This window comes from Poecilia mexicana, unplaced genomic scaffold (assembly GCF_051168715.1).
Source record: "Poecilia mexicana isolate PSO_F unplaced genomic scaffold, ASM5116871v1 scaffold_15, whole genome shotgun sequence".
Taxonomy (NCBI): domain Eukaryota; kingdom Metazoa; phylum Chordata; class Actinopteri; order Cyprinodontiformes; family Poeciliidae; genus Poecilia; species Poecilia mexicana.
Window position 1 is genome coordinate 11,538,486 of NW_028263384.1, and position 26,207 is coordinate 11,564,692.

Consider the following 26,207-nt stretch of genomic DNA (forward strand, 5'->3'; position numbering starts at 1 on the left):
GCTGTTTTTTCAGTGTGTGTACTGGTGTGTGGGTGATAGCGAGCTGCCGCGAACACTGTTTCGCTGTCTAAAGTAAGACAGACATAATGTCCACACAACCATTAGGTTATTGACTGCATAAGAGCAGCTGCATGCAGTAAAGTTTGGAGCTACTTCCCTTTCATCAGTCAGTGTAATTGCTCTATAAACTGTATATACTTCAAGTTTACCTGCTTCAATAGTTTTTCTATTTGATCTTCTCTCGTCTTACCTCTTCACCGATTTCCTAATATGTAAACATCCCAAAGCTGTTGTTTTTCTCTCATCTTCCGAAGCACCGAAATATCAGATCAACCCACTATGTCAGCATGGCATTTCCATTACGCACAAACGCGCACTTATGTTACGAGCACATCATCACAGAGGGGGGCTGAGTAGAGTTAACATCCTGCTCATTTGCTGCTGAGGCGTTTTTACAAATATTAATAGAGTTAAAGGCTTAGTAAGTAACCACAGAGTTACTGATAGACAGATGGAAGGGGAGACAAACGGCATGAGTGAGACTTTGGCTTTTTAAGAAGTCCGACGAAGCGACACGCGCCGAGCGAGAAGAAACAACAACCGGCTCGCCACCGCCGCCAAAGCCCACCTCCACAGACGAACACAAACCTGTATGACAGAACCACTAGAAAACTCCAGCACTTCACAAGACCAGATGGTAATAAAAAGGATAGTTCTTTTCTTTTTCCACGAGTTAATGCAAGAACAGAATGAACACAATCCACTTAAAACAGACCAAGACTGAATAAACATTAGAATAATTACTAAATCTTTTGAACCCACTGTTTAATAGCCTTCTTTGTTGTATATTTCATTACAACAGGACACGGGGAGTTTGAAAACGCAAATACTAGCATGACTTACTCTTTAGTTAGGGAGACTGGAGCATTTCAGAAATGTTCAAACTTTACTTTATTGGACAATTGTAACAATTGAATGAATGTCCTAATGGTTTAAGCTCATGTCACAGCATCTCACTTACACAATTAAGGTACCAAACAGACACCAGGGCATTCTCAGACAGGAGAATGCCCTGGTAAAGAAATTATGGTTCCAACAATTACATATAGTCCATGTCTTGATAAGGAGCTCCACACAATCACACTATTGCAATTGTGATTGTTAGTGTAATGCTCTTTTCCTGAAATGTTGTGTTGCATGTATTTAAAGCATGAAGGGATGCCATTTTTAAACAAATCTCACTGTGACCAGGGGCTGGGTAAGTCACACTGTAATTGTTTTATTAAATTTAAAGAAACTAATTCCCCCAATTTTTCTAAATTGGTAAACAACACAAAAGAGAGTTTCTTAGTAAAAAGAAAACAAAACAAGAAATTGAAAACCTGAAGACAGTCAAATGGACACTGACAGTGAGTCACAGACGGGTGCATCCGAGGTGCACCAAGGAGCGTTACCATAGATCCTTTCTTCCAGCAGCTGTAAGACTCTATAACAATCACTGCTTCCAACAAACTGTTCAAATAGATATGCACATTTAACACGTTTAACTTAATCAACTCAGTTGCACAGTCCTTTGGATGGGCAAATACTATTTTTTTTTATAGCTACGTGAAATTGCAGGTTTTCAAGACTCCCTTTTTCCTCCATATATACAAAGGTACAATGGCTTTTTCCTCTGAGTGGCATTTCAGCCCATGTTGATACGTGCGTGTTTGACGCTGACATGTTGATGTTGATGTGTTGACATGTTGGTACGTTGAGATTAAAACCAAGGACGTACCAGACTTTTAGAGGTTCAGTTTTGTCACAAAAGGAAGTGTGTTTTTAAAGGCGGTGCCTTAAAATGCATTTGAAAGTGTTCTTCATTTTAAGAGAAGTTTACATCATGTGGGAGTTTCCTAAATTGCTGAACAACATGGCAAACCCGAGAAATCAAAAAATGTGAAAAAATATGTTGCCTCATTATTCATCAAAGCCAACTTATCTAAAACAGGATATGTTGAGTTTGATTGTATCTCAGTGTCAATTAAAATCAGCTTCCAGATGCACATCTGATGTAAATGTTCTCGACGGCCAGTCGTGAAAGATTTCTAGCTGAAACGCGTTTCAAACTTCATGCATTCATAACCGCATTTCTCTGTCAGAGCAGAGTTTTATTTCTGAGTCTTTAACAGAAGCCACAGCGGAGGCTAAGCATAGACCTTGTGTGGGAAGTGAGGGGTAAAGAGCTGCTATCTGTATAACTCAATGTTTTAACAAGTAGTTATTGCCGACTCAAAGGGGCTGTAATCAGCGTTATTTTGGGAAGGAGACCCGAAAGGAAGAGAGCTCCCGGCAAGATGATGCTGCTTTTTTGTCTTCTTGTCCACAGCCCTCTCCTCCTCCTACTTAATCACCACATGCTATTAATTTTTTGCTTCTGCTCTTTGACTTCCATCTATCTCGATAAGAATCGATGCTTTTTGTTCCTTCTGCTCCTACTTCCCTTGTCTTTTCATGTACATCCATCTGGAGGATAATCTGCCACTAGCGAAGATCGGCTGAAGGCCATCTCTGCCTGACTGATCATCATAACTGAAAAACATGAAAATTAATGCAAGCACAGGTTTTACAATGCACACAGAATATTGCTGCTTTGCTTTATTGTCTTGTGCAGTTGTCAGAGTATGATTAATATTGCTTAGGCTGCATCCTGAGCGGAGCAGTTGCAGTTACTTTATGAAAATATCCAAGGGGCTTTTTGATATAATCCAACGGAAGTTACTAAAGGGATTTGTTGGCCTCAATAAATCACTTTTATGGACAGTTGGTGATATTCACATATTTTTCTTGTACATAAGAGAAGCACTTCATCCGTCCATCTTACAAACTGTTGTGGTAACATTAACATAACATCAGTGAAAGTTGTGGGACTTCAGGTAAAAAAAAATGAAACTTTTATATTTGCACAGATCAATTGATGTTCTGCTAGTTGTACAACAAATGAAAGGCCAAAAGCATTTTTTTTAAATATATTACATAATAATATTTAATAAAATATTTATTATTTAAATTTATGGCTCACACAACCATGAGGATTTTTTTTTTTTTTAGTTTTGTTATTGCTTCACATATATCAATCTGTGACGTGAAACTAATAGACACATTACATTTCACATCTTGAACTGAATTACTGAATTAAATACATTTTTAGAGGATGGTCAAATTTATTGAGACACTCTTGTAAGCTTAAGCAGTTCCAGCAGGATCACTGGGTATAATGGTGAAACGGCTCCCTCTTCTGTTTTCTTTTTGTAACATCGATCATAATTTTGAAAATGATGGTAAAACGCCAGTATGTTAACTTGAGATCGAATTAGATTTTGGTCTCACTCTCAGGAACACATATCATATGTACGTAAAACAGATACTCATATCTTCACATCTATAAAGAACTTCCCGGGACTGCATCTGAAGATACAGAAGAGTTAATAAAAGGCCTTTTCAAAACTCTTTAAGCACTCTGGGTTTTTAGAAGATCAAACTATAACCTTGTAGATGTAAGGAGCAGAAATTAGCTTTGGACTTCCAGTTTTCTAACTGCTCCAGCAACCATTTCCTGTAATTACAGCCGAAACATAAACACTCAATACTTCCTGTGCAAGACAGGCAGAAAGCAGTGAAGCCTCCGCATGACAGTGATGCTACCACGGATTAATCAGACCGCAGAACATGGAAGATCTCATCAGAAAAGCAGTGCATTATTATGGTATCAGCCCATCAGTAATGATGGCAAATGTGTGCACTCATACAGAATGAGGCTAAAGCAGTGGAGCTGGCTTATAGGAAGTGGTTTCAACCACTGTCAATACATAAACAGGTATGCGCTCTATGCAGCCATGGGCAGCAGGCTGCAAAAACTGTCACACTGACATTTGAGAAAGATGCGGGGGATAAATGTGCGGTTACCACAATGGCTGAGGCGTTATACCGCTAGTGCATTCGTCCTGTCTTTTTGATGCCATTTTGATACTCTGCCACTGGACCCTGAGTGGGTTTTCTTGCTGCAAATAAGGGCCAAAAAAGCCCATAAGTGGTGTCTTAAAGTCAGTTTGTTTAAAGTTTCCCATTATGTGTGTCACCTTCATTATAATTTAGGAAAACGATGTGTTCAAGTTACTGCAAGTGTGTTGCTTTAGTAGACGTTTGTCAACTAAAAAGAAAAAAAAAAAAACAGCTTGGAAAAATAAGTGTAAAATTAGCCACGCAGGGTTGTAAATAAAAAGTGTTACAGTAAACGTGCCTGTTCAAATGGATGCACCTGTCCTTTTCAAACACAATGTTGTCTGCCATTGGTATCTGAACCAGGGGTCAGGCAGTGTCGTCTCCTACCTGAGCGGGCTCCCCGGAGCCTGAACAACACTCTGGAGCGAAATCCTGAGGTGTCACTTTGGGAGCGGTATCTGGGGAAGGGCAGCAGCTGAGTAAAGCGCCTCATCTCTGGGTATGTGTCTCCTTCCTCATCCTCCATCGTCGCGTCCTCCGTCAGCCCGCCAGGAGAGGTGCAGCAGAGTGAAACTTCTCTTTATGAATAAGCAGCAGCCTAAGTCGGGGCCCCTCCTTCTCGTCCCCCCGCGAACTTCTTACGTTCCCGTTTTGTCGACGCCTGTGAGAAAAAATAGCTACCGAATAACAGCTTTAACTGGTTTGTCTTGTGTTTTAAGACCGCAGTTTGAGAAGTTACAAGAAAAAAAAAAGTGGTGCGAGAAATTTTTCCTTACAGCCTAGTTCCTGATATAATATCATAACTTTTAAATTTGTATAGTCAACTAAAGTAAGATATGCTACTTTTACTGATTAATCTAAAAATGTCGACTAAGTTATAGAATGTGAAAGCAAAATTACAGAAAAAAAAGACAAGCTAATGTGATTTCAGATTCTAAACACCAAGGGTCGCTAAATTGCCACTCTGCTACGAAGCTCGCCGTCCATATTAACAGAGTCCCTTCATACATTTGCTCGAAAAATAGGTTGAAGATATCTCACTCCAATCCTTTTTTAAGTTCCTTTCTAATATTGCATTTTTAGTTTATTTTCAATTAGTACCTTAAAATTATACAGTATCTCAACAAGTCATAATGAAAAAAAAAATAGATTAAAAAATGCAACATACTACAAAAAAGTTTTGGAGATGGAAAAAAATTAAATATCATACAACATTCAAATACAGCACAGTTTCACAGTGTCTCAAAACTTGAAAACTGAAAAACGTAATATTTTAGCGAGGTCACAGTAAAATGTTTATAAGTCACTCATATTGTAAAATTTAATTTCATTCACATGCATTCCGGTTAGGTCGCAGCTATAATCCAGTGTGTTCAAACTCAGAGTGAACATCTTCGCAACAGACGATCTGTGTTCATCCTGGAGCAGCAGTATGACTGTTGTCTTCTGGATCTGTTGAGATGGGCTGAGGGCTGCGGCGCAGAGGACAGACTAAACAACCCCAAGACTACGTCCGCTTGGTAGGAAGTTGAACGCTGGGAGGTAAACTATGTTTCTCGTCATATGGAAAGCCACTAACTTAACCGTTCTGAGCTTTTTTTCCCCTGTTGGTTTTCCTCTAATGTTTTACGAAGAGGGCTAACCCCAGTCATCTCTGTTAGCCGTGTTAACGCAAGCTGTAGTTCCCTCAGTAGATTCCCGATAGTTTTAGGTGGGACATTTACACTATTGGACGCATTTTGTGAGTCATTTAGCTTGTTTCTAGAGAGCTAACATAACCTGAACCATTTCTGGTTGTTCATTTTGTTGCTAACACAATTGTCCAATGGGTTATGGTAATCTAAATGGTCAAATGTTAACCAAGACTAGCTCACTCTCATTCTAATGCTATTTCGTGCGTTTGGGTAGTTAAACTCCCGGACAAATAGTCTTTTTGTTGGTTGCAATTCAAAACTAATTTTAACTTTGACATTCTGATTGTCCTTTTCAACTGAAAGGAGCTTTGTGATAGCAATCAAACCTGCTGGCCTTATCTGCTCTGTTAAAAGTAGTTTATGGGCAGAAAGTTGAACTGAACCCACCTCTCCTACTCCTGCACTTTGACCTCCAGGGAGCAAGGCCTTCACAGTAAATTGCTTCTGCTACACCCTCATTTGTTCTTTAGTGTTTTCTTTTTTTTTTTTTTTTTTTTTTGAAAGGCGTTCTGATGCCAAATACACATTCACCATAGTCTAATAGTGATAGCAACTTGAAAAGGTAAAAATCAGGTCTTTTTTAAATTCATAATCCACCATGCTAAGTACTAAAATATCAAGTTGACAACAACTCTCTTCAGTGTGGATGCTCCTGTTAAGAGAAAAAGACTCAAGACCAGCTACTTTGAGTATCACTGACTTGTTAAAACGTCATGTTGGAGAAGGTACAGATAACAAGAAGACGGGACAAACAGAGCACAAAATGTACACAAGTTAATCAATCAAGTTCACAGACCTTTCATTGACTGTAGGAAGCTTTACCAACATAGGATTGGTGGAGATTTAGTTTTTAATCAAATATCTCTTTCAGAAGTGATTATCTGTGGTTGTTTTGGGGTTTTTTGGGAAAGAGAATAAGGGCAAACCGAATGGCCAGATTTTACTGTCAGATCTTCTGTGATCCGTATTAGCCCTCTTGTAATAAAATCACTAAGATCTGATCCCAGTGATGTTTCTGCATTGTCTGCTACTTCCACACAAAGATGACCCCAGGACAGGCCTATAATGAGGGGGGAAAAATCAATCAGTAAGCAGTCAGAGAGAGGACCTGTCTGAATGAGGTAAAGCTGTGAGTTCAGATTGCGTGCCATGCCGCTTTGCTGGTAAATCAGGAACTCTTCTAAGCGATCCGCAGAACATATTTACTCACTTTAAAAGTTACAAATATGTTCAAACAGAAATATAAACAGACTGATACCAACTAAATCTCTGAACATGATAATTGTCAATGTTTGCTTCAGCTGTTAACACCCACTGCAGCAGCAGCAGCAGTAATGGTTTGGGCATTAGAGCCACGTTTTGGATCAAACACATACGGTTGATTCTGAAATGCAACTCGAATGATTTGGAAACGATATATAAATGTGTTGTTCCCCCATAACATTGTGTTCCAGAATCAACTGATTAGCTTGATTCATGTGCTTCTTGTGATGTCGCTAACCCAAAAACACACAAGGAGCAAGATTTTTTTTTTTTAGTGCAATTACCGAAACAACAAAACATATTTTGTTGTTGGAGATTTGTTGTGGAGATTGATCATCCATTTCTGATGAAATGGATGATTTCTGAGCTCTATTTTTACTCTCAGTGAACATCTACAACAATATACGCCTGGATAGTCTTTAAAATAGCTAAACATTTCTATGTAATTATATTGTGATGATTTTAGGAATACCTTTAAACACTGTCGCTAAAGTATCACTAAATAAGCCCTTACTACTAGATTTCTTTTTTTGTTGTTGTTGTTAACTTGAAAACAATTTTCAGTGTTAAGTTTGCCCATAATGAGAGACTAGAAGTATCTAAAAGTGGGTTATGTTTTTTTTTTCTTTCTTTCTTAACAAAAGACAGGAAAATAAATGTGAATTTCTCCTGGAGTCTGAAATGCGGCTACAGCCAGGCAGGTTGTCAAACATTTTCTTGGCTGGGTTTCTTTAGTAAAGAATTTGCTACATGAAAATTGGGTGGAAATAAGATACTTACTAAGCTAGTCTGATGAAATCCATGTCTCGGAGATCATGCTCTCAAAGCATCATCTCCAAGTTAGACTATGTGGGTGTGTAAAGCAGATTTATATTCTCAGATGCATTTTATTTCATGCTCCTTTTATTAAAGAAACCATTTTTTGTTTTTGTTTTTAAAATGTCTCTTACAAAGAACCCTTCTTGGTAGAAAGAAAGCAGAAAAATGCATGTGTGTGCCTAATAGTATGGTAAAATGACTGAGACTTTTTCCACAGAAACTCCGTTTAGTCATGGCTACAAAAATTCCTGACACAAGTGACGTCTTTCACCATGGGAAATATTTATATATACCAATTAATCAGCCAGAGATCAGAGTTGATCCATTTTCCCCCCCGGACAAATTTGGACTAGCTTACTTCCTGAGATTTTTCAAATTTCACTCTAATAGAAAACCAAGAAGTGTGAAAATAACTTATTATGCATCAGAGTTTTAAGGTCAAGTCAGTGGCTGTAGTTGTGATCTTGAAAAGACTCATTAAATGACTGTGCGCTAAATAGAAAGTGAAAGACTTTAATGGAAAGAAAGGGTCTTTTTCTTTTTTTTTCTTTCCACCAAACCGGTTTCATTTCTAAACCGATGCTTTCTTTCTGTCCCCACCACCGCAAACGCTGACCCCGAAGCGTGGCTGCTTCATCAGCACCAAGTCTTTCTTGGGTCAGACGGAGGAAAGAACCACTGTCGCCTACACCTCAAATGGGGCTCATGGAAACCGACAACCTGTTATTTGTTAAGAGGACCGAGTCTCAAGGCTGCATAAAAAAAAAAAGAAAAAAAAAAAGGCTGATCATATTTATAGCTGGTAATAAATAAATAATGAGGTTTGTTAAACTGAACTCCACATCTGTATGAAAGAAAATCCAAGACATTGTAAGCTACATAACAATGTTTCACAAAGCAGACACTTTGGAAAATGAAACTTGTTCAAATGAAACAAAATATTTCCATTTTATATTTTGTTGCCAAGTTGGCGTGGTAGGTTGCCATGGATTCTGACCAGCTTGTTTTGTCACCTTCAATCTGGGTGCTCAAATTATAAATTATTTTAAAGCAAAAATTCTTCTTGAATTAACACCACTTGGTGAAATGTGGCCTTCACAGTTTGGTACTGTATAGTTTTGATTCTTTGTAACAGACTTGTTTTTGGGTGTGAAGTGGAGCCAGCCGGTGTAATTGCTTGTTGGTGTCCTTTGGCTTTTCCTGTTTGTCTGCCTCAGAGATACAATACCTCCAAGCAACACTTTCACTTTTGCCTTTCTGACTTCTTAGCAATCATCTTCTCCTGACGTATTTGCCATGTTACTGAAGTTTGAAGCCTCCAGCATTTCAATTACCAGACGGGCATTAATGATCTGCTTTGCAATATTGATGTCCAGATGGATCCTCAAAACCAAAAATTAGATTAATCGATGAAATCTATTTATCGTCCAGCCTTAATTTATACCCTTTTAACTGTGATGATTATGTTTTGGTCTTTGCGGTTGGAAGGCTTCTTTGCCATCACCCTAATCATTAGCTTCCCCCACAGATTCATCATCAGATTCAGGTCAGGGACTTTGACTGGACTCCTGTTAATATGACCTCCAGTCAAAACAAGCCTGTTGGTAAAATCTCAATCACAACTATGGTCATACCTGCATAGTTTGATGTGCAGCCACTCTGCACATCAAACTCCTGGCTCCGACGTCAGGGAGAGCGCGCTTGTTGAGTTTCAGTCAAAATCTGACTTTGGCGCTAAGAGAATCCACCTTTACAGGAAGCAAGTTCAACTTAAACACCTGGTCGACATTATCCATTCGTTGTAGAGGGTGCTCTGTTAACGTCTTGGTTTTCTTCCTCACCTTTAGGATCGTAACCACAATCCGCCCCTGGCATCTGGATTCACAGGAGCACTTACTCAGCCCGGCTGCCTCTCTCGTGACAGTCGGTATTTGTTTTGTGCTGAGATAGCTGCTTCTTACTGCGGCCCCTTCTCTCTTGCCCGAGTGTCAAACGGGACGCAGGGACTCGCTGAGATGCTCACAGCCCAGAGTCCGTGCATAACAACTAAGCCTTTTGTCCCCTCTGTGCCCCCCCCTCTACCGCCACCACCATTTCTCCCTGTCCACCCACACAGCGCACATAATGTTGCGGAGAAAGAGCCCCTCTATCTTCTGCCTTCCACTGACACACATCAGTCCCATATTTCAGGCCTGGTCTCCAAAAAGACAACAGCTTAAACAGGCTGATGCGACAATATGTCCACAGCGACTCGGCACCCGCCCACGCAGAGCTTTGACATTGAGATGTGAGCAGTCACACGCGTTGAGCATCGACTCGTTTTTTCTTTCTTTTTTTGTTGATTAACAACGTACAAAGGTTTTTTTTGTTGTTGTTTTTTTTCCTAGGGATGTGACTTGCCAGGTTAACAACTGCTTATTATTATTCTCTCTCTCCATATATATATATATATATATATATGCGTGAGTGAGTGCTGAGCTGAAGGAGGGAGTAGATGGGAGGGATTGGACAGAGGCTTGCCAAATCAGATGAGTGAGCATTTGGGAGGAGAGAGCTCGGAAAGTGAAAAAGGAGCCGACTGCAAAGCAAGAAAGGGGGAGAAAAAAAAGAGAGAGCGCAGAGGAAGTATGAGAGAGAAAGAGAGAGAGAGACAGTGTTACAGGAAAAAAAAAGAGGCCAAAGGAGAGTAAAAAAAAAAAGACGACGAGAGAGTGGGTGAGGCTGATATAAAAGGATAAAAGGGCGGGCTGTGGTTAGTGTCACATGATCTGCTGGCTGGTTGGTGCCTGGTGAGCTCCAGGTGGCAGCGAGACCACAGTAGATGCAAAACGAAGGAAGGAGAAATACAACCGCCCTCCCGCCTCACAAATCTCTCCTTCCACTCTTTTCTCTTTTTTTTCTTTCTTTCTTTCTCTCTCTTCCTCTCTGTGTGTCCCGAAGGAATTCTCCCCGATCCCGGTCGCCCCCTCTCCTCCTCCTCCGCTCCCGGCCCAACGAGGCCGGGGAATGTCCCGGCGGCGAGATGCCTTATGTGGACCGACAGAACCGCATCTGTGGTTTCCTGGACATCGAGGAGAACGAGAACAGCGGCAAGTTCCTGCGACGCTACTTCATCCTGGACACACAGCAGGGGAGCCTGGTGTGGTTCATGGATAACCCTCAGGTAAGCGCAGCTATTGGTGTTAGCTTAGCTCTTTAGCTTTAATCTTGGAAGAAACGAGTATGGCTTAAAAAGAAGAAGAAGAAAAGGAAGCAATTCATGCAGCTGCAGATTGTTGGAAGGCTTCTGGCGATGGAGCGTCGGTCATTTCAAGCAGCCGAATGCCATGTGTCATTTATCTGAGGCGACGATCAGCTTTCCTGCAGCTGAAAGCAACTTAAAGCCAACCTCTCTCATTCATCATGAGCACAGAATTAAGTACGGTAAACGTTTCCATCGCCTGGCAGCCTCACGAGGACAGGAGAACTTGTAATTATGTAATTCTAGCTGACAGAATTGGGAAGCGCATATTTTAGGCCCAGGAGTAACTGAGGGCAAACAGTGTGTCTGGGTTTTAGCTGTTGGCCCACGCCGCTGTAAATCATTTAGGATGAGGGTTTGAGGAACTGCACTCACAGTCCTGCTTTTTTTTTTTTTGTTAATTTTACTTATTTATTTGTGTGTGTGTGTGTGTGTGTGCTCTCATGCTGGTTTTGATCTGCTGTTTGTCTGTCAGAGCCTTGTCATGCAACGTTTCCATAAATGATGCAGTGCGTGAGAAATGCTAAATTATTAAGTCCTTCTCTTTTTATAGGTTGACAAAAGTTAAAATTTTAATGACGTTAAATCTGGATCTCCTAATTTCAGTAACAGAGCGAGGCAGTAAAAACGATGATAATGGAGTGCAGCCAAAGTAAAGTTGTGCAGAACTACATAGTCGTGCCTCGCAGAGATTTTTATGGGGTATTTATTTTCAGCTAAAACTTCAACCTCAACAATTAGAAATGTTCCAATTAGTCATTTAAGGCCAGGCATCGACCAAGTCGGAATTGCAGTCTGTTACTTGATTAAATAAAGTTTCCATTCAATCAAGAAGTTTTTGTTTTGTTTAATAGAAAACCTTCTTGATTTATAGGCAACCTTCAAAAACTGTAAAAACTATGTAAAATGAGCATCGTTTTAGACAAAAAACTTTAAAAATAATGATAATTTGAATATATAAACTTTTCAATCTATAAATTTAAAGACAGTTTATTATAAAATGTCTTTGAAAAATTTAAAACCTCGCTAAAGTGTGTTCAAAAATATTTAATACTGCAGAACATTGATACAGTTTAAGACTAAAGGCTAAAAATAGTGTTCTTGGAGCTCAGTTGTAGAATAATGCGAGCATGAAGATAAAAATATTTACTTCACTGTTTTAGAAATTATTGTTAAAGAAAATGCGGTAATATGTTTTAAATCGTTACATAACTCAATAAATAAACATACTTTGGACAAAGGTCTTTTTTTCTTTCATTTTGAAGGTAATTTGTTAAATCCTGCAAATTTAGAGTTAGACTTAGAAACATTATCCTTCTGCCCTTTTTGGTCACCTTTTTCGATTGTTTTTTGTCTGTTTATGAATCATTTATGTTTATGACTGAAATAATAATAAAAAAAAAGTTTTTATTTACATTTTATTAGAAAAAGCCTCCTTGCCGTCTCTCTGAGCTGGAGCTCCCTACACAGATTCTCCATATGATTCAATTTAGGACTCTAACCGAGTCACTCCCAGATATAAGTTTTATGTTATTTAAAACTTATATCCTATATCTGTTAACTCCAGTGACCTTCCAGTTGCTGCCGTCTCTTCTGTTCTTCCGTTTTCTGACAGCCGTTTGGTTTTTTAAAGGTCAACGTCAAGATGCTGTTCTTGTGTTGCAGCAGCAGCAGTCTGCTACATTAAGAAACCACAACATGACAACATGTTACCAAAAAACTTGCGCGGCTTTATTGTTTTGCTTTTAAAGACATTTCTGCCTCGAATCATGACGGCTAAAGTCTTCGGTCAACTCGCGTCTTGCTTTTGCCGTTTTCAACTGCGGTTTGCATTTTAGTTGGCCAGTTTGTTTTTAATTGACTTTTTGATCATTTGTCTGTTAAAATATTCCAGTGTTTAAATAAAGGCAGCTGAACTTCTCTCGTTTCTTGACGATGTTTCACCTCTTAAGCTTCTTGAGTGCAGAACAATGTTTGTATAAGGAAGAGGCTCATGAGTTGAAGTTAGAAAAATCGCAGGAGTAGAGCCATTATTACAAGAGTCACATTCAACTCAGTGTTTGGTTCATTGTTGCCTGATGATCCAAACATGTCTTTAATGATTTCACGTGAGTTGTTTTGGTCACACGTTCCAAGGTCTGAATTGCTGTAAAACCACCTGGGGAGACATGACGGCCTGCAGAGACGGTGTTAGAAAGATGGAATCTGATCTGAGGCCAAGTTTTATTTACTTTTGTCTTTTTGTGTTTAATATAAATAACTTCTTCCACTTCTCTCTCAAACAACCTGTCCTCCCTGTCCAAAATGTGCACCTTGCTGTCTTCAAGCGAGAGTTCCTTGTCTTTGAGGTGTAAATTACCTGCTGGTTTTTGATCCAATGCGATTGTTCTTCTGCGTTCTGGTCCATCCAGACGTGTAGTTTAGGTTCTCCAATGTAGAGGTTGTAGAAGTCGGTCTTGTCTCTTACTGCTGCTTCTCATTTAGTAGGTGTTTCCTGACTTTGACTGTGATTTTGGCCGATAACAAGGTTTTTTTTTTGTCTGAAAAGTCACTAAATATATCAGTAAAGTTGCTAAGTTGGCACAGATGGGTGGCTATTGTTAACCACGCACATGCAGATGTGACCTGGCGGACGGGTCTGACAGTCAGCCCTCTCTAACGGCAGATCAAAAGGGGACAGCGGCTGATTTTCAGACCCTTGCGGGAGTAGATGCCATCGGCATTGGCCGATTGTCGTTTCTTTGCAGAACACCCATATTTGCCCCATAAAATAACCAAAATAATAATGTCTTGTGTTTTGCAAGACATGTACAAAAACTAGATCTTGATTTCTAAAGATTTACCTCTTAAAAATGCTTAAAGGTCTACCAAAAACAAGGATTGGGAGTTGTCAGTAACTCCCGATCCGATTGGTTTAGAGATTATGTGATCCTGCATCGACATTTGCAGTCAGATTGTGACATCACTTAGATCAACATTAGTCTTGTGTCTTTGTACTTCTTATTAAAGCATGTTTATGCAAATATTCCTCTTTTTGCTTTCCTTCTGTAGAACCTGCCCATCGGTGCAGACTGTGTTGGTTCACTCAAGCTCACCTACATCTCTAAGGTAAAGGAAAATATAGCATCAGCAACTTTCTTTACACTGATACAGTTTAGTTAAATATGAAGGTGAAACCTTGTACTTAATCCATCTTTAGGTCAGTGATGCCACCAAGCAGAGGCCCAAAGCAGAGTTTTGCTTTGGTAAGTACGCACCCAAACATCGTCATCTTCCTATTTAGCTTTGGCTTGTTTTGTTGACTCGTCTTGTTGACAGCATCTTAATCAACAATTTTGATCTAAAGTTTTATACTGTGCAGAGTTCCTGTTGGAAGCAAGTCTTTTTCTTTTGTTTTTGTTTACAATCGCATTGTAAAATATTCTTTGTAATCCTACATATGCAGTACAAGACTGTTGTTCTGTTGTTTTGTGTCTGAGGCTTTACTGGAGGTAATCAGAGCTCCATCAATGATGGTTTTTAAGATAGAGCCAGCATGGTGGACAATGGTGGCTCCAGACACAACTGGTATTGTCTGTCCTCAGGATGTGTAAAGGCAGAGCTGTGTTTGAAACACACGCACACACACACACACACACACACACACACACACTAGAAGCTTAGTCAGTTCAGTGAGAACAAGCAATGATAAATGAACGCTACATGAGAGAGTACTGTTGCTTTTAAAAGTGTAATTGAATTGAATATAATGCTGGATCATGTTAGAATGTAATGTGTTGCTGTTTAATGTATGATTATATATATTTATGCATGACAATATGACTGTATAGTAGAAAAAATGTCTTGAAGACTAAATTAATCTAAACATAAATATTCTCAGCATAGATTTTGTTAGATTACTATTTAATCTTTAAAATATTAATATTTCACCTCTTTTGCCATTGAACTATATTTTATCAGTTTATACTAAAGCAAGAACATTAACTGCTGGTAGAGAGGTTTGACTGAAAGAGCCGCCCACCAGGTCATGTCTGCAAGTCCACAGTTAACGACAGTCACACCACTGGTGCCAACTCAGCAACTCTCCTGCTATATTTAGACACATTATAGACAAAAAAAAAAGTTTGATATCGACCAAAATTGGCAAAGATACATACTTGTTGATCTTTACTTGACTTCACACACCTTTGAGGACTACATGATCGTGTTGCGTAAATATATCAGTTGCCTCAGATCAGGTTCTTTAGGGGGAAAAAAACTTCCCTTTCTGTTATTGTTGACTCGTCCCTCTCCTTCACTTACTCAATCACGGGAAGTATCGGTGCGACGAATGGCCGACCATGTTGACGTTGCCGCGTGAGCGCACATTGTCCGGCTGCGTGCGCGCCACATGCCTTGTTGAGGTTTCTGCCGGATGCCGGCGTCCTAATTGGGACTTGCTTTGGAGATTGGACGAAGTTATTTTTGAAAGGCCATTTGTGCAGCACATGTTGATAACCACGAGTCCCGCTTCCCCCCACGCTCCTCCTTCTGGCAGTTAGTGGTGTTCAGAAAAGTTAGCCGGTGCTCAAACAGCATGTCAACATTGTCAGAAAACCGAGATCAGAGATCTTTGAAGCCGATTGCCTCACGGATGGGTTTGAAGTATTTGTATGTATGTTGAAGGTTAACAGGTTTTCCCACCAGCGCGCAGCATAGTTTTACAACTGAGTCAGATCCGTCACCTGACTCGGTTACACCTAGATTTGTCATCCTGCTGCTTTACTTTAAAGAGCAAAACACTTACTCAACACTCGGTGTGCCTCAAAGACGAGGTCAACATGTTTGAGAAAGGTTAACACTATAATTTTATTAACCAGAGAGCAGACAGATTTATTTAGAGAGACGTGTCATTCCGCTCTGAGTTGGAGCTCAAAATGCATGATCTTAATTGTGCCACAGAGTTTGCTTTGTGCCTTTTACTGCTGTTAGTTGACAGGTAAATCAGCACAGCTGTAATGTAATTTATCACAGTGACATGGAAAGGAAGCAGAAGATACAAGGAAGCTTTGATTAGCGCAACTTAACGATTCATGGGAAAGAGAAAGGAGTTCATGCAGTCAGCTTCTGACTCAGCTTTCAAAAATGCAAAACATGGAAAAGTTTGTCTCTCACTTTCATTTGAGTCTGAACATATGATGGTATTTATTTGTTGGGTCTTGAATCTTTTTTTTTGTTCTACAAGGAAATCTTGTTGGCTGTGTGGGAAACTCCCTCAGCTCAGTTTTGTTTCGTCATCACAGTCACCGGTGGCAGCTGCTCCGTTCTGACCCTCATTGTTGTGCAAGAACGGCAAAGTTTTGGATTAACACTTCATCTTTGCCTTTTTAGTTTATATTTTGTTGTAGTAGTAGTAATGAACTCCGTGCCGGAGGCGTTGGGACCCAAGTTAATTTCACCCTTCCCTTTTGTTCCCACTCCTGTTTTATGATCTGTTAGTCATCAACGCTGGGATGAGGAAGTTCTTCCTTCAGGCCAATGATCAACAGGACCTTGTCGACTGGGTCAACGCTCTCAATAAAGCCACCAAGATCACTGTGAGTCACACAAGCACACAAAACATTCGCCTTTTTCTTTTCTTCTTAATTTATGACAACATAAATCAGTCCTCTCTGGCTCATATTTGATCTTTTTCTCTGAACTGATTAAGAAACTCTGTCAAGGAATTAGAAGTGAGTCGAAACATGACTAACAGGATGCTGTATTGTTTTCCTGAGTTCTGGGATAAAGGACTGCTTCCATTGTTCTCCGTAAGATGCTAGCCTGACAAAGAGGAAATGGATATAAAATATGTTACACTACAGGCAGATTTTGCGTATGCAAATTGATGTTTTCTCCATTTAAAGTATTGAGAAATGTAGTGGAGTTTAACCTGCAGCTAATGGCTACAAACCGCCCGTCTGTGCAACGTTTATGTTTTTTGTTTAGGTGCCAAAGTCGTCAGAAAGCCAGCAGAATTCAGAAAACCAGAAAATTTTGCCAGACGTCGTCGGGCCCAAGAAGCAGGTTTCCTACAGGACAGACATAATCGGTGGAGTTCCCATCATAACCCAAACCCAGGTGAACATCAGCCCCACCAAACAACCCGTCACTCAACGCTTAAAAGGATAACTATTCTCAGAGTTTCACGGGAAACAAGAGAAAATTTCTAGATATTTAAGTTTGGCCAAAGCACACATCAGATGTCTCCTGAATCTTCTCCATTGATAATGAAAGTGTTGCAATCAAAAGACTTTGTGTGCGAGTGGCCGTGAATGCATCTCTTAAAAGACCGATGTGATTCTGAAATTCATGTTACGTTGTTTTTGGAGGGGCTCTGTGCTTCCAAAACACTTCTTTTCTTTTCTTTCCTTTTCTTTTATCCTTTTTGTTTCATTTCTTTCCTTTTCTTGTTTCTTTTCTCTTTTTATTCTTTCCTCTTCCAAATGCTCTCACTCAGTGAACATGAAGTTTTCTGACTCAAACTGGTCAAGCTGTTTTTTTTCCCCAACTCCAGTGAGAAGCCTTGAAAACTTTTGATTACAATCAGTTCAGATAATAATCTGAACATTCTTTTTCATTTTCCTGAAAATTTTCAAATAGAAAATGAATTTGTTAAACTTCTTTTAAGAGTAACTGCTTAGATAAATAATACTTGTACGTTTTGTTCAAAGGTGCTTTGCAGGAACACAACAATGTAAAATCAACTAACGCAACAAACAATAACTGGTGTATATTGCTGAAAAATAAAATAATTAGTTTTGTTTCACCAGTTTGTGTAAGGGAATCCTGTTTAAGGTGTAAATAAATGCATGACCTTGTCTGTCCTTTAGTTAATGAAAAAAAGTAATATATTTATGGGTAAACAATCATTTCAAATAAAACACACATTGTTTACAGAGAACAGTTTGGACTTTCACAGTGTGAAAACTGTTTTCTTCATCTGTCCTAATTTAGCTCTGTAAAATTATGCTCTTTTAAAACATAAAATAAAAATGCAGTTATTTAGCGTATGTTCAGTATTTTATATCGCATTAAGTATGCGCATGTTTTGGTGAAGGACTTTTATCAGTTTCCAAATTTAACCTAATAACGACTGTGTTTGCATTGCAAAGTTTAAACTTTACATGTCAATAAGATGTTTTCCCTCCCAGCACGAAGGCGGTGACGGCGCGAACCGATCAGAGCGCGAGGCGCTGCAGCGCTCCCACAGCCAGCTGCCGTACTTCCTGGGCAGGCCGGCTCAGGAACAGAGCGTCATCAAGTCAGGCTACTGTGTGAAGCAAGGAGCCGTGGTGAGGCCTTTAGACGGCTTTTTATTTGATTCCATGTTGGCTTTCAGGAAAATCCTTCAGGTCCTTATTTTACATATTTCAGAAATGTCTATTTTCCAAGTTTAGACTAAATATGAGTGAGAGGGAGAAACATGCATCAAATTTAAGCCTGAAGACAAAATGAGTATGCAAGCAAATAAGAAGAAGGTTGAACGGAGTACAGAAAAGTTATGATTTGGTTTGGACATGTGGCTTTTTAGAAATATTTAAGTTTAGCACCTAGTTTCTCAAGGAATCGCTCATGTAAGATGCTAACTTTATGCTAATTCTACTGCTCTGCATTTCATTTATACAGGAAATTTAGTTCCAACTACAGCTGCAAATTGACAAGTTTCTCTTTTAATTTTCATGGAAGTAACATCTGTTTTCTTCCCAGATGAGGAACTGGAAGCGTCGCTACTTCCTCCTGGAGGAAAACGCTATGAGCTACTTCAAGTCGGATTTGGTAATTAACTTCCAAGTTAAAATGAAGCTCTTTTTTTTTTTTTTAACAAAAACGTTTTGTGTTGAGTTGCTTTACCTCAACAGTGGTGGGCGGAGTAACATCACTCTCAGTCCCAAGTTTCAGCTTGTTTTATTCGCAGTCTGAGGAATTCACTGCCTTCACATGTCCTGTCACGTCTCACTAGCTCCAGCCAGTTTTACTCACACACACACACACACACACACCACACACACACACACACACACACACACACACACACGCAAGCTGTCCTCAAGACAACCTGCACATCCTGTACCCTGTCCTTGTCAGCGTCAGCCCCTATTTGACACGTTTATCTGTGTATTTGCCTATCAACATCCTGAAGGACATACGCACTCTAACAATCAAGAAAATTACAAGCTTTGAGGGAAGTTTGCCATTTTTCTTGTCAGACAGAAACCAACTTGGATTGATTTTAGTAATTATGCTATTAAAATACCTCCAAATAATAACGTTTGTCGTCTGTTGTGGGTGTTTTATGCCGTCTTTAGGAGAAAGAGCCTCTGAGGATGATCCCACTAAAGGAGGTTCATAAGGTCCAGGAGTGCAAACAGAGGTATTCGACATGCCCCGACATTTTCCTCGCCGCGTACAATAAACGTCTTTGTGTTTGATGAAGACAGATTCGTATCGGCTCTAGTTGTCGAATTTGATTTCACTCTTTTCTGGCGTCCCTCTAGTGACATCATGATGAGAGATAATCTCTTTGAAGTCGTCACCACATCGAGGACCTTTTATATCCAGGTGTGTTTTCTGTGATTATAAAATTAGCTTAGCGGCTGTCGCAGGTCAGACTGTGAGGTTCTTGAATTGTCTCACTTTTACCAACTAAGGATTCTACATCCACTCCATAGGATTTCTCCCTCTTATACTTTAATTAATTAATTAATTTTTTTGTCTCCACTAGGCGGACAGCCCGGTGGAGATGCACAGTTGGATAAAGGCCATCTCAGGGGCGATAGTAGCCCAGCGGGGACCTGGGAGGTCGGCTGCCACAGTAAGTACCATTCATTCACTGCGACACACAAGCAGAAGTCGAGAATTACGCTGACATCTAGTGGTAGGAAGAACCGGCTTATGAGGAAACACTACTGTGGACGTTCTTGAGCATGAACTGTTAATTTCACTGAAGCCAAAACACAACTAACCTGTTTTTTTTTTTTTTCTTGATAAACTTCATTTATGCCGTATGAGGCAGGAGTTTAGAAACTAAAAGCAGATGAGCTCAAAGTAAGTTCTGGTGTGGAAACTTTCACCCTGCCTTCAAATTGTGCCTTGAAGTGCTAGTTATAACCTTTAACCTCTTTCATATTCCGTCATGGTTACAACCACAATTTTTATTGTTTTTTTTTTTTTTGTTTTTTTTTTGTTGGAGTTTATGGGGATCACAAAGTATCACTGTGAAGCGAAAGGAAAAACATGCATGATCTGATTTTGTTTTAGCAAATAGAAATCTGAAAAGTGTCGGCAGGTTAGTAACTGGAGAGCTCCAGCTCCAAAGATTTAGAGAAAGACGCAAATGATTTCCACAGTTTTCAGGTGACAACAACAAAAAACAAACAAGCATTTCCTTCCCCTCCATGTTCTACTTCATGTTATTCTGTTCCATTAAGCACCAATAAACTACAACAGAATTTGTGGTTGTAAACAGGAAAAAGTTCCAGGAGTATGAACAGTTTTGCAACACACTTAGTTTAAAAAAAAAAAAAAAAAAAAAAAAAAAAAGGGAGGAAAAGCCAAAAAACAATTGTGTTTAATGAGGTAATTTTGCGGTGTGGTCCTAGAGACTCGTAAATCCATTTTTTTTTTTTTTTTATCACCTCCCCCTCATCACCAATCACAAACCATATCCATATTATTTTACTGGAGTGTCCTCTTAAAATGTGGCGTCTATTAAGCAGTCAGCAGATGACGCATGTCACTACAGATTTGTATTTTGGATCGTCAGCTGAATGCAAACCGCATAGAACTATTTGTTCTCAAAACGACATTCTTTTACTGTAGTCACAGAAAAGCAGCTAAAGCCGAAAGGTGCCAGCGAAGTAATCAACACCTCTGCGCACCTCCGTTGGTACTTCCTGGTTACACTGGAATCATTCTGTGCTCCACATCTCTGTTTTTTTTCCTCTAGCTGTTGTTCTTTTTTTCTTACTTCTTCCTTTGTCTCTGTCTCTCTCTCTCTCCTTCCTGTCGCATCGGGACCCCCAGCCCGTCTGCTCTAATCCTGCTGTGCACTGTGTTGTTGCAGATGCGGCAGGCCAGACGGCTGTCGAACCCCTGTATACAGAGGTATACGTCTCGAATCGGGGAGTGCAGCGGCACGTATGTCAGCTCGTCTAAATCCCCCTTGCAAACTATAAATTCACCTTTCCAGTACTTTTTTTTTTTATATATATATATTATTATTATTTCCTTCCCCCCTCTCACTGGCTGGCGCTTTGGTTGTTAGATATTTGCTCTTTTCACACATTGAACGTGAGACATGTTCAGCTGCAGGTTAAGCTTTTTCTTCTATAAAATCTGCAGTAGGTGATTTTTGGTTTCGCATTTTCCTAAGATATGAAAGGGAACAGGGGGAAGAATCTGGCAAGAGCACAAAGGAGCCAAAAGGCCTACATTATGAAAATATTTACTTTTTCTGAAAACATGCATCATCCCTGACGATATTCAGGGTCGATAGTTAAAAGTTTTTCTACTATTGGTGCCGATGCCGAGTTTTAAAACTCAATTTGACCTTTTTGTTGAATTTTTGTTTGTAAAATCGGCCAACTTGTTTGCGGAACGAATTCACAGGAGTAACGGATGAATAAAACAGAAAAGATCATGAAGTTGCAGATCTCATCTTTGGAAAATTTGCAGCTAGGTCTGCATAATTGATATTCTATAACCGAAGAGTCCAGAGTTAATGTTGTGCACGTCTCTGTTTGCGCACAGTATAACTTTAAAACGTATTTTGAGAATGTTTTTTAGGATGGCATTGAATGTGTGAAAATGGCTACCATAAGAGCAGCTAAGGTCTAAATGCTTATCTAGTGCTCTCTTTTTTCCCCCTTTTTAAATTTGTATGCTGCTGTGAAAGGATATTTGCTCCCTCTAGAAATATCTTTTTTTTTCTTTTGTCACATTTAAATTCGTCAGTTCACAAAGCAAATTTTAATCTCAGACAAAAATAACCTGAATAAATAAATAAAATGTCCAAACCAACTTAGGCCTGTGTTGAAAAAAAATTTATTTGCGCCTCTTCAGAATGAACCTCATAAACTAACTGTGATTAGTCACACTTTCTGACTCAATTTCACAACCAAACATGATCATTACCAGACCTTTAGAAAATCACTTTCTAACATCATGAAGCTGAAAATCTCAAAAAGCAACATAATTTGTCCTGACATAATGAAAAATTCAAGAGCAGACGAGAAGCACGGGGAGCGGCGGACATTTTTAAGGCTGAATCACAGAGTTAGCAGCGAAGACGGGCGGGGGGGGGGAACCTAAACCAGTGGTGAACCTTCCGAGGAGTGGTGAGGACATCGGTCAGAGCAGGTCCACTTCTAAATGGCTGCTAGAAGAAAATGACAAAACAAAAGAGTGGTTAGCATTTAGAAGCCGTAACCTTAAAGAGGCATCTCGTTTTAATGTGGTCGAACTGAAACAATTCTGCAAACAAGAGTGGCCCAAAATTTCCCCCACGGCGTTGCAAATACTTGTTGCAACACATAATTAGGTTTGGGAGGAAAAATACTTTTTCCACGTCAGGCCAGGCTGGTTTGGGTCGCGTTTGAACATCATTTGAAAATTTCTCTTCATATCCGTTTGGTCTGTTTGTCTTTCTCTGGAGTTGGAATTTGTTTATGTGAAAATGTAAATGTGACAAAACAAAAAGAGCAAACCAGAGGAAATCCATATGGAGTCAAATATTTTTTCACACCTCTGTAAGTACATCCTAAATATGGCTGCCATAACTCAGCAAGCCCTTTCACTATGCCCCCCCTCCTTCTCTAGATGCTCTTTCATTTACCTCCTTTCTTTGTTTTTCTATTCTTTTGCTTATCTTTCTTACAATAAGTTGTGGATCCTCTGTGGTCAGATTAATTAGTGAATAGAAATGTGTCACTATTTAAAAGATTGTCCAATATAAATATGTCGTATGGTTTTTATGCAACTTGTGAGTGGCATGCAGTCGTTGAATAAGAAAAACAAGAGATCCAAGGCTGATTTTAAAAAAAGAACGAAGGTGGAAAAATTGACTCTGTGTTAAATCCAGAACTGTAGGATAATTTTATCAACATTATATTATTGAGGAATCTGGAGCTGTGCAGTTCATACATCTGACAGCTGAAATCTTCACTTTAATGTACCTTTTTTTTTTTTTTTGCTAATTTTTGTCTTCACCTTTTTATACTGACGTTTAAATGTCTGCATATAATATATATAAGTGTACATCTATTTACACGAACCTTGCACAAGCGTAGAGCACAGTGACTGTCTGAACTTTCCCGGCAGCTCGGCTGTAAATACTGTTTCTGTCTTTGTCACTGTTGCTGTCATTCACACCTTCTCTTCCCCTCCGTGCCTTGTTCTCTCTGCAGCCTGCTGCAGCTGTGTACCTGTCTTAGATGTGTGACATCCTGCTTGTCTCTCCTCTTCCCTCCTGTCCGCTGCCTGTATGTTTTTTCCTTCCTCTTTCTTTCGAGACGCGTGTTCACCTGTTGATTCTGTGTACCTGTGTGTGCTGAACGCTTAACGTTTTCACCCGTGGTCGCTAACTTTAATCATCGCATCTGCGTGTGCAGAACCGCAGACTTGGGGTTGTTTGCGAATGTTGAGTTGCGTCATGATATTTTAGATTTATAAAATTGTTAAATATTCCTACTAATAAGTTTCGAAAGTTTCAAAAGTGATAATCTTCCTGAAATTCCCCTGAATATTGAGCTCAAATTGCTTTTGGACATTTTGACTCGATATGACGATTCTTCTGATGAATAGTGCTGGACAAATTTGCTGGAACGCCTGTTAAAGATGTGTAAAAACATTTAAAACTCGCATTTTACTGCAACAGCCTTCTCTCACTATGAAAGGTTCACAGAACTTATGATTAATCTACTGCAATAAAAGATGAATGTAAGTCGTTTTACACATCTCTCCCAGGAATAGCAACTTTTCCAGATCAGTAAAGCTCGCAGAGGCACAAATCGTCCCACCGCGCTCTTGTGCGAGACGAAGTTCTGTTTCGAAACTCTGGAAACTCTTGGAGTTTCCAGAAGCTCCTGCTGCAGCGCTAATGCTGCCATGTTTGTCTTGCTAACCCTCCGCCAGCTGCTCAGCGGCGACCACTTCTCTGCTTTTCACCGCCTCTGCTGTGTTTTTCTTTCTTCTCCTGCTCCTGTTTATCTTTCAGAGACTGAAAAGTGACTATGAAAAGCTGTGAAATACTAAGCGGCAACCAACCACTGCTTCTTCCAAAGGCTCTTTGTTTTCAATTTCCTTTCGCAACCTAAACCCGCTGACACTCCTCTCTCCCTGCTACCAATACTACCACCACTATCTCCAGTCTTAACTCCACACTCTTCAGCTCCTACAACCTTCCGGCTGCTTCAGACTCCACCTGCCGGTGCTTTATCCAGTCTTTTTAAAATTACTCTACCTTTAGTAGAGACGCGCTTTAGACACTAACGGCAGCCGCCCTCTCTCTCCTTCCCTCTTCTCGCCGCAGGAACACGGCAACCGTCCCTCGTTCTACCGCAGCCCAGCGGCTGCCGCCGTCCCTCGCACGCCCGTACCTGCCGTGCCACCATGCAACCCCAAGCGGGCCGACGCTGTCGCGTGCGGCGCACGCCCGCAGCCTGGCGTGGGACAGCGAGCACTTCATGAGCCTGCTGCCGCGCCCCGTTCACAGCCACGCGCCAGCACGCCTGTCCCTGCAGGAGACACGCCTCGCAAAGTGACCTCCCAGCCGCCCGCCAGCATCACCGTGGCGTGCTCCGAGGAGTCGCCGTGGAGACGTCGAAGCAGCTTCGAGCCCCAGGCGCCCCAGACCCATCTGGACATTGACGACGCGGATCTGCCAGTGAGCGAGGTCTGACCACCGACTCTGAGCTGGACTTTGAAAGCCTCCGTCGTGTCTTGAGGGACCTCTCCCCCGCCGATAAACAGGACACACCGTGAACCCGGGCTTTGGCTTGCTAAACCAAAGCTGTAACACAAACTCATCGTCGGAGCGCTTCCATCGACGCCGCCGACCCGCACTCATCTGACCCAGCGTTCACCCAAACTCCTGGACTCTGGACGGGGTCCGAGCCAAGCTACACGTTTGACTTGTTCTGAATGAAATTCAGCGTCAGAGCTTTATTTTCACACACATAGGCACAGAGATTGTTTTTTTGTTTGTTTTTTTTTTTTTTGATAAACTACTTTGTGCCAACTAAATAAGGGAGCTTTGAACAATACAAGCTTTTCCCCTCAGTGTCTGAAAAAGGTTTTTAAACTTTAGAATTGCTTTTTGTTGTTGTTTTTTTGTTTTTTTAAATCCACTAGTGCTAGACGTCCCGGTTCATTCACACTAAACAAACTGACACTGGATAAAACGGTAAGAAGCCAAATGTATTCTTGCTTGAAAATCTTCCACTGACCTCTTTGTTTTAAAGTGTCTCTTGAGTTTAATCTGCATTTATAGCTGCGTACATCTTAACGTGTAAAGCTGCCTTCACTTGTTCTTTCTCCCGCCTCTAGTCGGTGTTTATAGAACCAAATCAGAGGCTGAATCAGCTTCTTCTTCAGACTACATTTTCGTACGCCTCGCTTTGTGTGCTTTGCTGCGTTTTAAGTGAAAAAGTGTTCAACTCGTGTGCATTTTGAACTAAACGGTAAGAGTCACCCCACACCTCAACCTCACAGAAAACATCAAAACACTGAAATTAGTCACTCGCTTCATTTGCATGCAGATATCTCAGCGACTCTTCAGGTGATCTTTGTTTGTGTTTGTTGTTTATTTGCAGACCCGTTTGTTGTTGTTGTTGAGTTGGCAGATTTGTTTTACATGCTTTTAGATTTGAGTTTTCTTGTATCTGTACCTTCAGTATAATTCTAAGCAGCTACCTGACGGTGTTAATGAAAAAAAAAACCAACAACAAACAACTCACTGTAATCCTACTAGATAATGCACACTCATCTTTATTTTTCTTTTAAGTGCCTGTCTTACTTCAGTTTACTAGACTCAAGCTATTTCACTCCCATTTCAGTCTGGTGTTTGAATTGTTTCTATTTATTAAGTGGATGACTTGAAAGAAATAAACACTGAAAATGTGCTGCGTGGTGAGAGTTGTGCTTGTCTCACTTATGAAAATACAACCAATCTGATCCTTTGCATGACA

At 40.2% G+C, this 26,207-nt stretch overlaps 2 protein-coding genes across 7 annotated transcripts in view; one reads left to right on the forward strand and one right to left on the reverse strand.

Moving 5' to 3' along the window:
• Positions 1-4,813, reverse strand: part of phactr2 (phosphatase and actin regulator 2) — a 51,450-nt gene extending 46,637 nt beyond the window's left edge. The window contains exon 1 of one of the 2 annotated variants that reach the window (XM_015013600.2): positions 4,372-4,813. In XM_015013600.2, coding sequence (XP_014869086.2) covers positions 4,372-4,510 — 139 coding nt within the window. In that variant the 5' untranslated portion in view covers positions 4,511-4,813. The remainder of the gene's footprint in view (positions 1-4,371) is intronic. The other variant, XM_088012997.1, reaches the window with a different exon arrangement.
• A 586-nt stretch (positions 4,814-5,399) lies between these two features.
• Positions 5,400-26,141, forward strand: LOC106921520 (pleckstrin homology domain-containing family A member 1-like). 5 transcript variants are annotated; one of them, XM_088013001.1, is made up of 14 exons: positions 9,520-10,923; positions 14,053-14,109; positions 14,201-14,246; positions 16,480-16,577; positions 16,969-17,100; positions 18,174-18,314; positions 18,730-18,798; positions 19,329-19,393; positions 19,518-19,581; positions 19,745-19,834; positions 21,086-21,159; positions 23,427-23,501; positions 24,389-24,448; positions 24,551-24,923. In XM_088013001.1, the coding sequence occupies exons 1-14, from the start codon at positions 10,582-10,584 to the stop codon at positions 24,780-24,782; spliced, it is 1,545 nt and encodes a 514-aa protein (XP_087869127.1). In that variant the 5' UTR covers positions 9,520-10,581; the 3' UTR covers positions 24,783-24,923. The 5 variants fall into 5 exon arrangements, with proteins under 5 accessions (XP_014848755.2, XP_087869127.1, XP_087869126.1 ...); XM_014993269.2 differs by lacking the exons at positions 21,086-21,159; positions 23,427-23,501; positions 24,389-24,448 and adding an exon at positions 5,400-5,526 and having other exon boundaries at positions 10,701-10,923; positions 24,551-26,141; XM_088013000.1 differs by lacking the exons at positions 23,427-23,501; positions 24,389-24,448 and having other exon boundaries at positions 9,531-10,923; positions 21,086-21,126; positions 24,551-25,004.
• The last annotated feature ends 66 nt before the right edge of the window (positions 26,142-26,207 follow it).

Excerpts from the sequence above, each read along its gene's own strand:
- LOC106921520 (XM_088013001.1), top strand. The coding sequence starts at position 10,582 with ATGCAAAACGAAGGAAGGAGAAATACAACCGCCCTCCCGCCTCACAAA. Across the intron at positions 14,247-16,479 it reads CAAAGCAGAGTTTTGCTTTG|TCATCAACGCTGGGATGAGG; the intron begins GTAAGTACGCAC and ends ATGATCTGTTAG. Across the intron at positions 16,578-16,968 it reads ATAAAGCCACCAAGATCACT|GTGCCAAAGTCGTCAGAAAG; the intron begins GTGAGTCACACA and ends TTTTTTGTTTAG.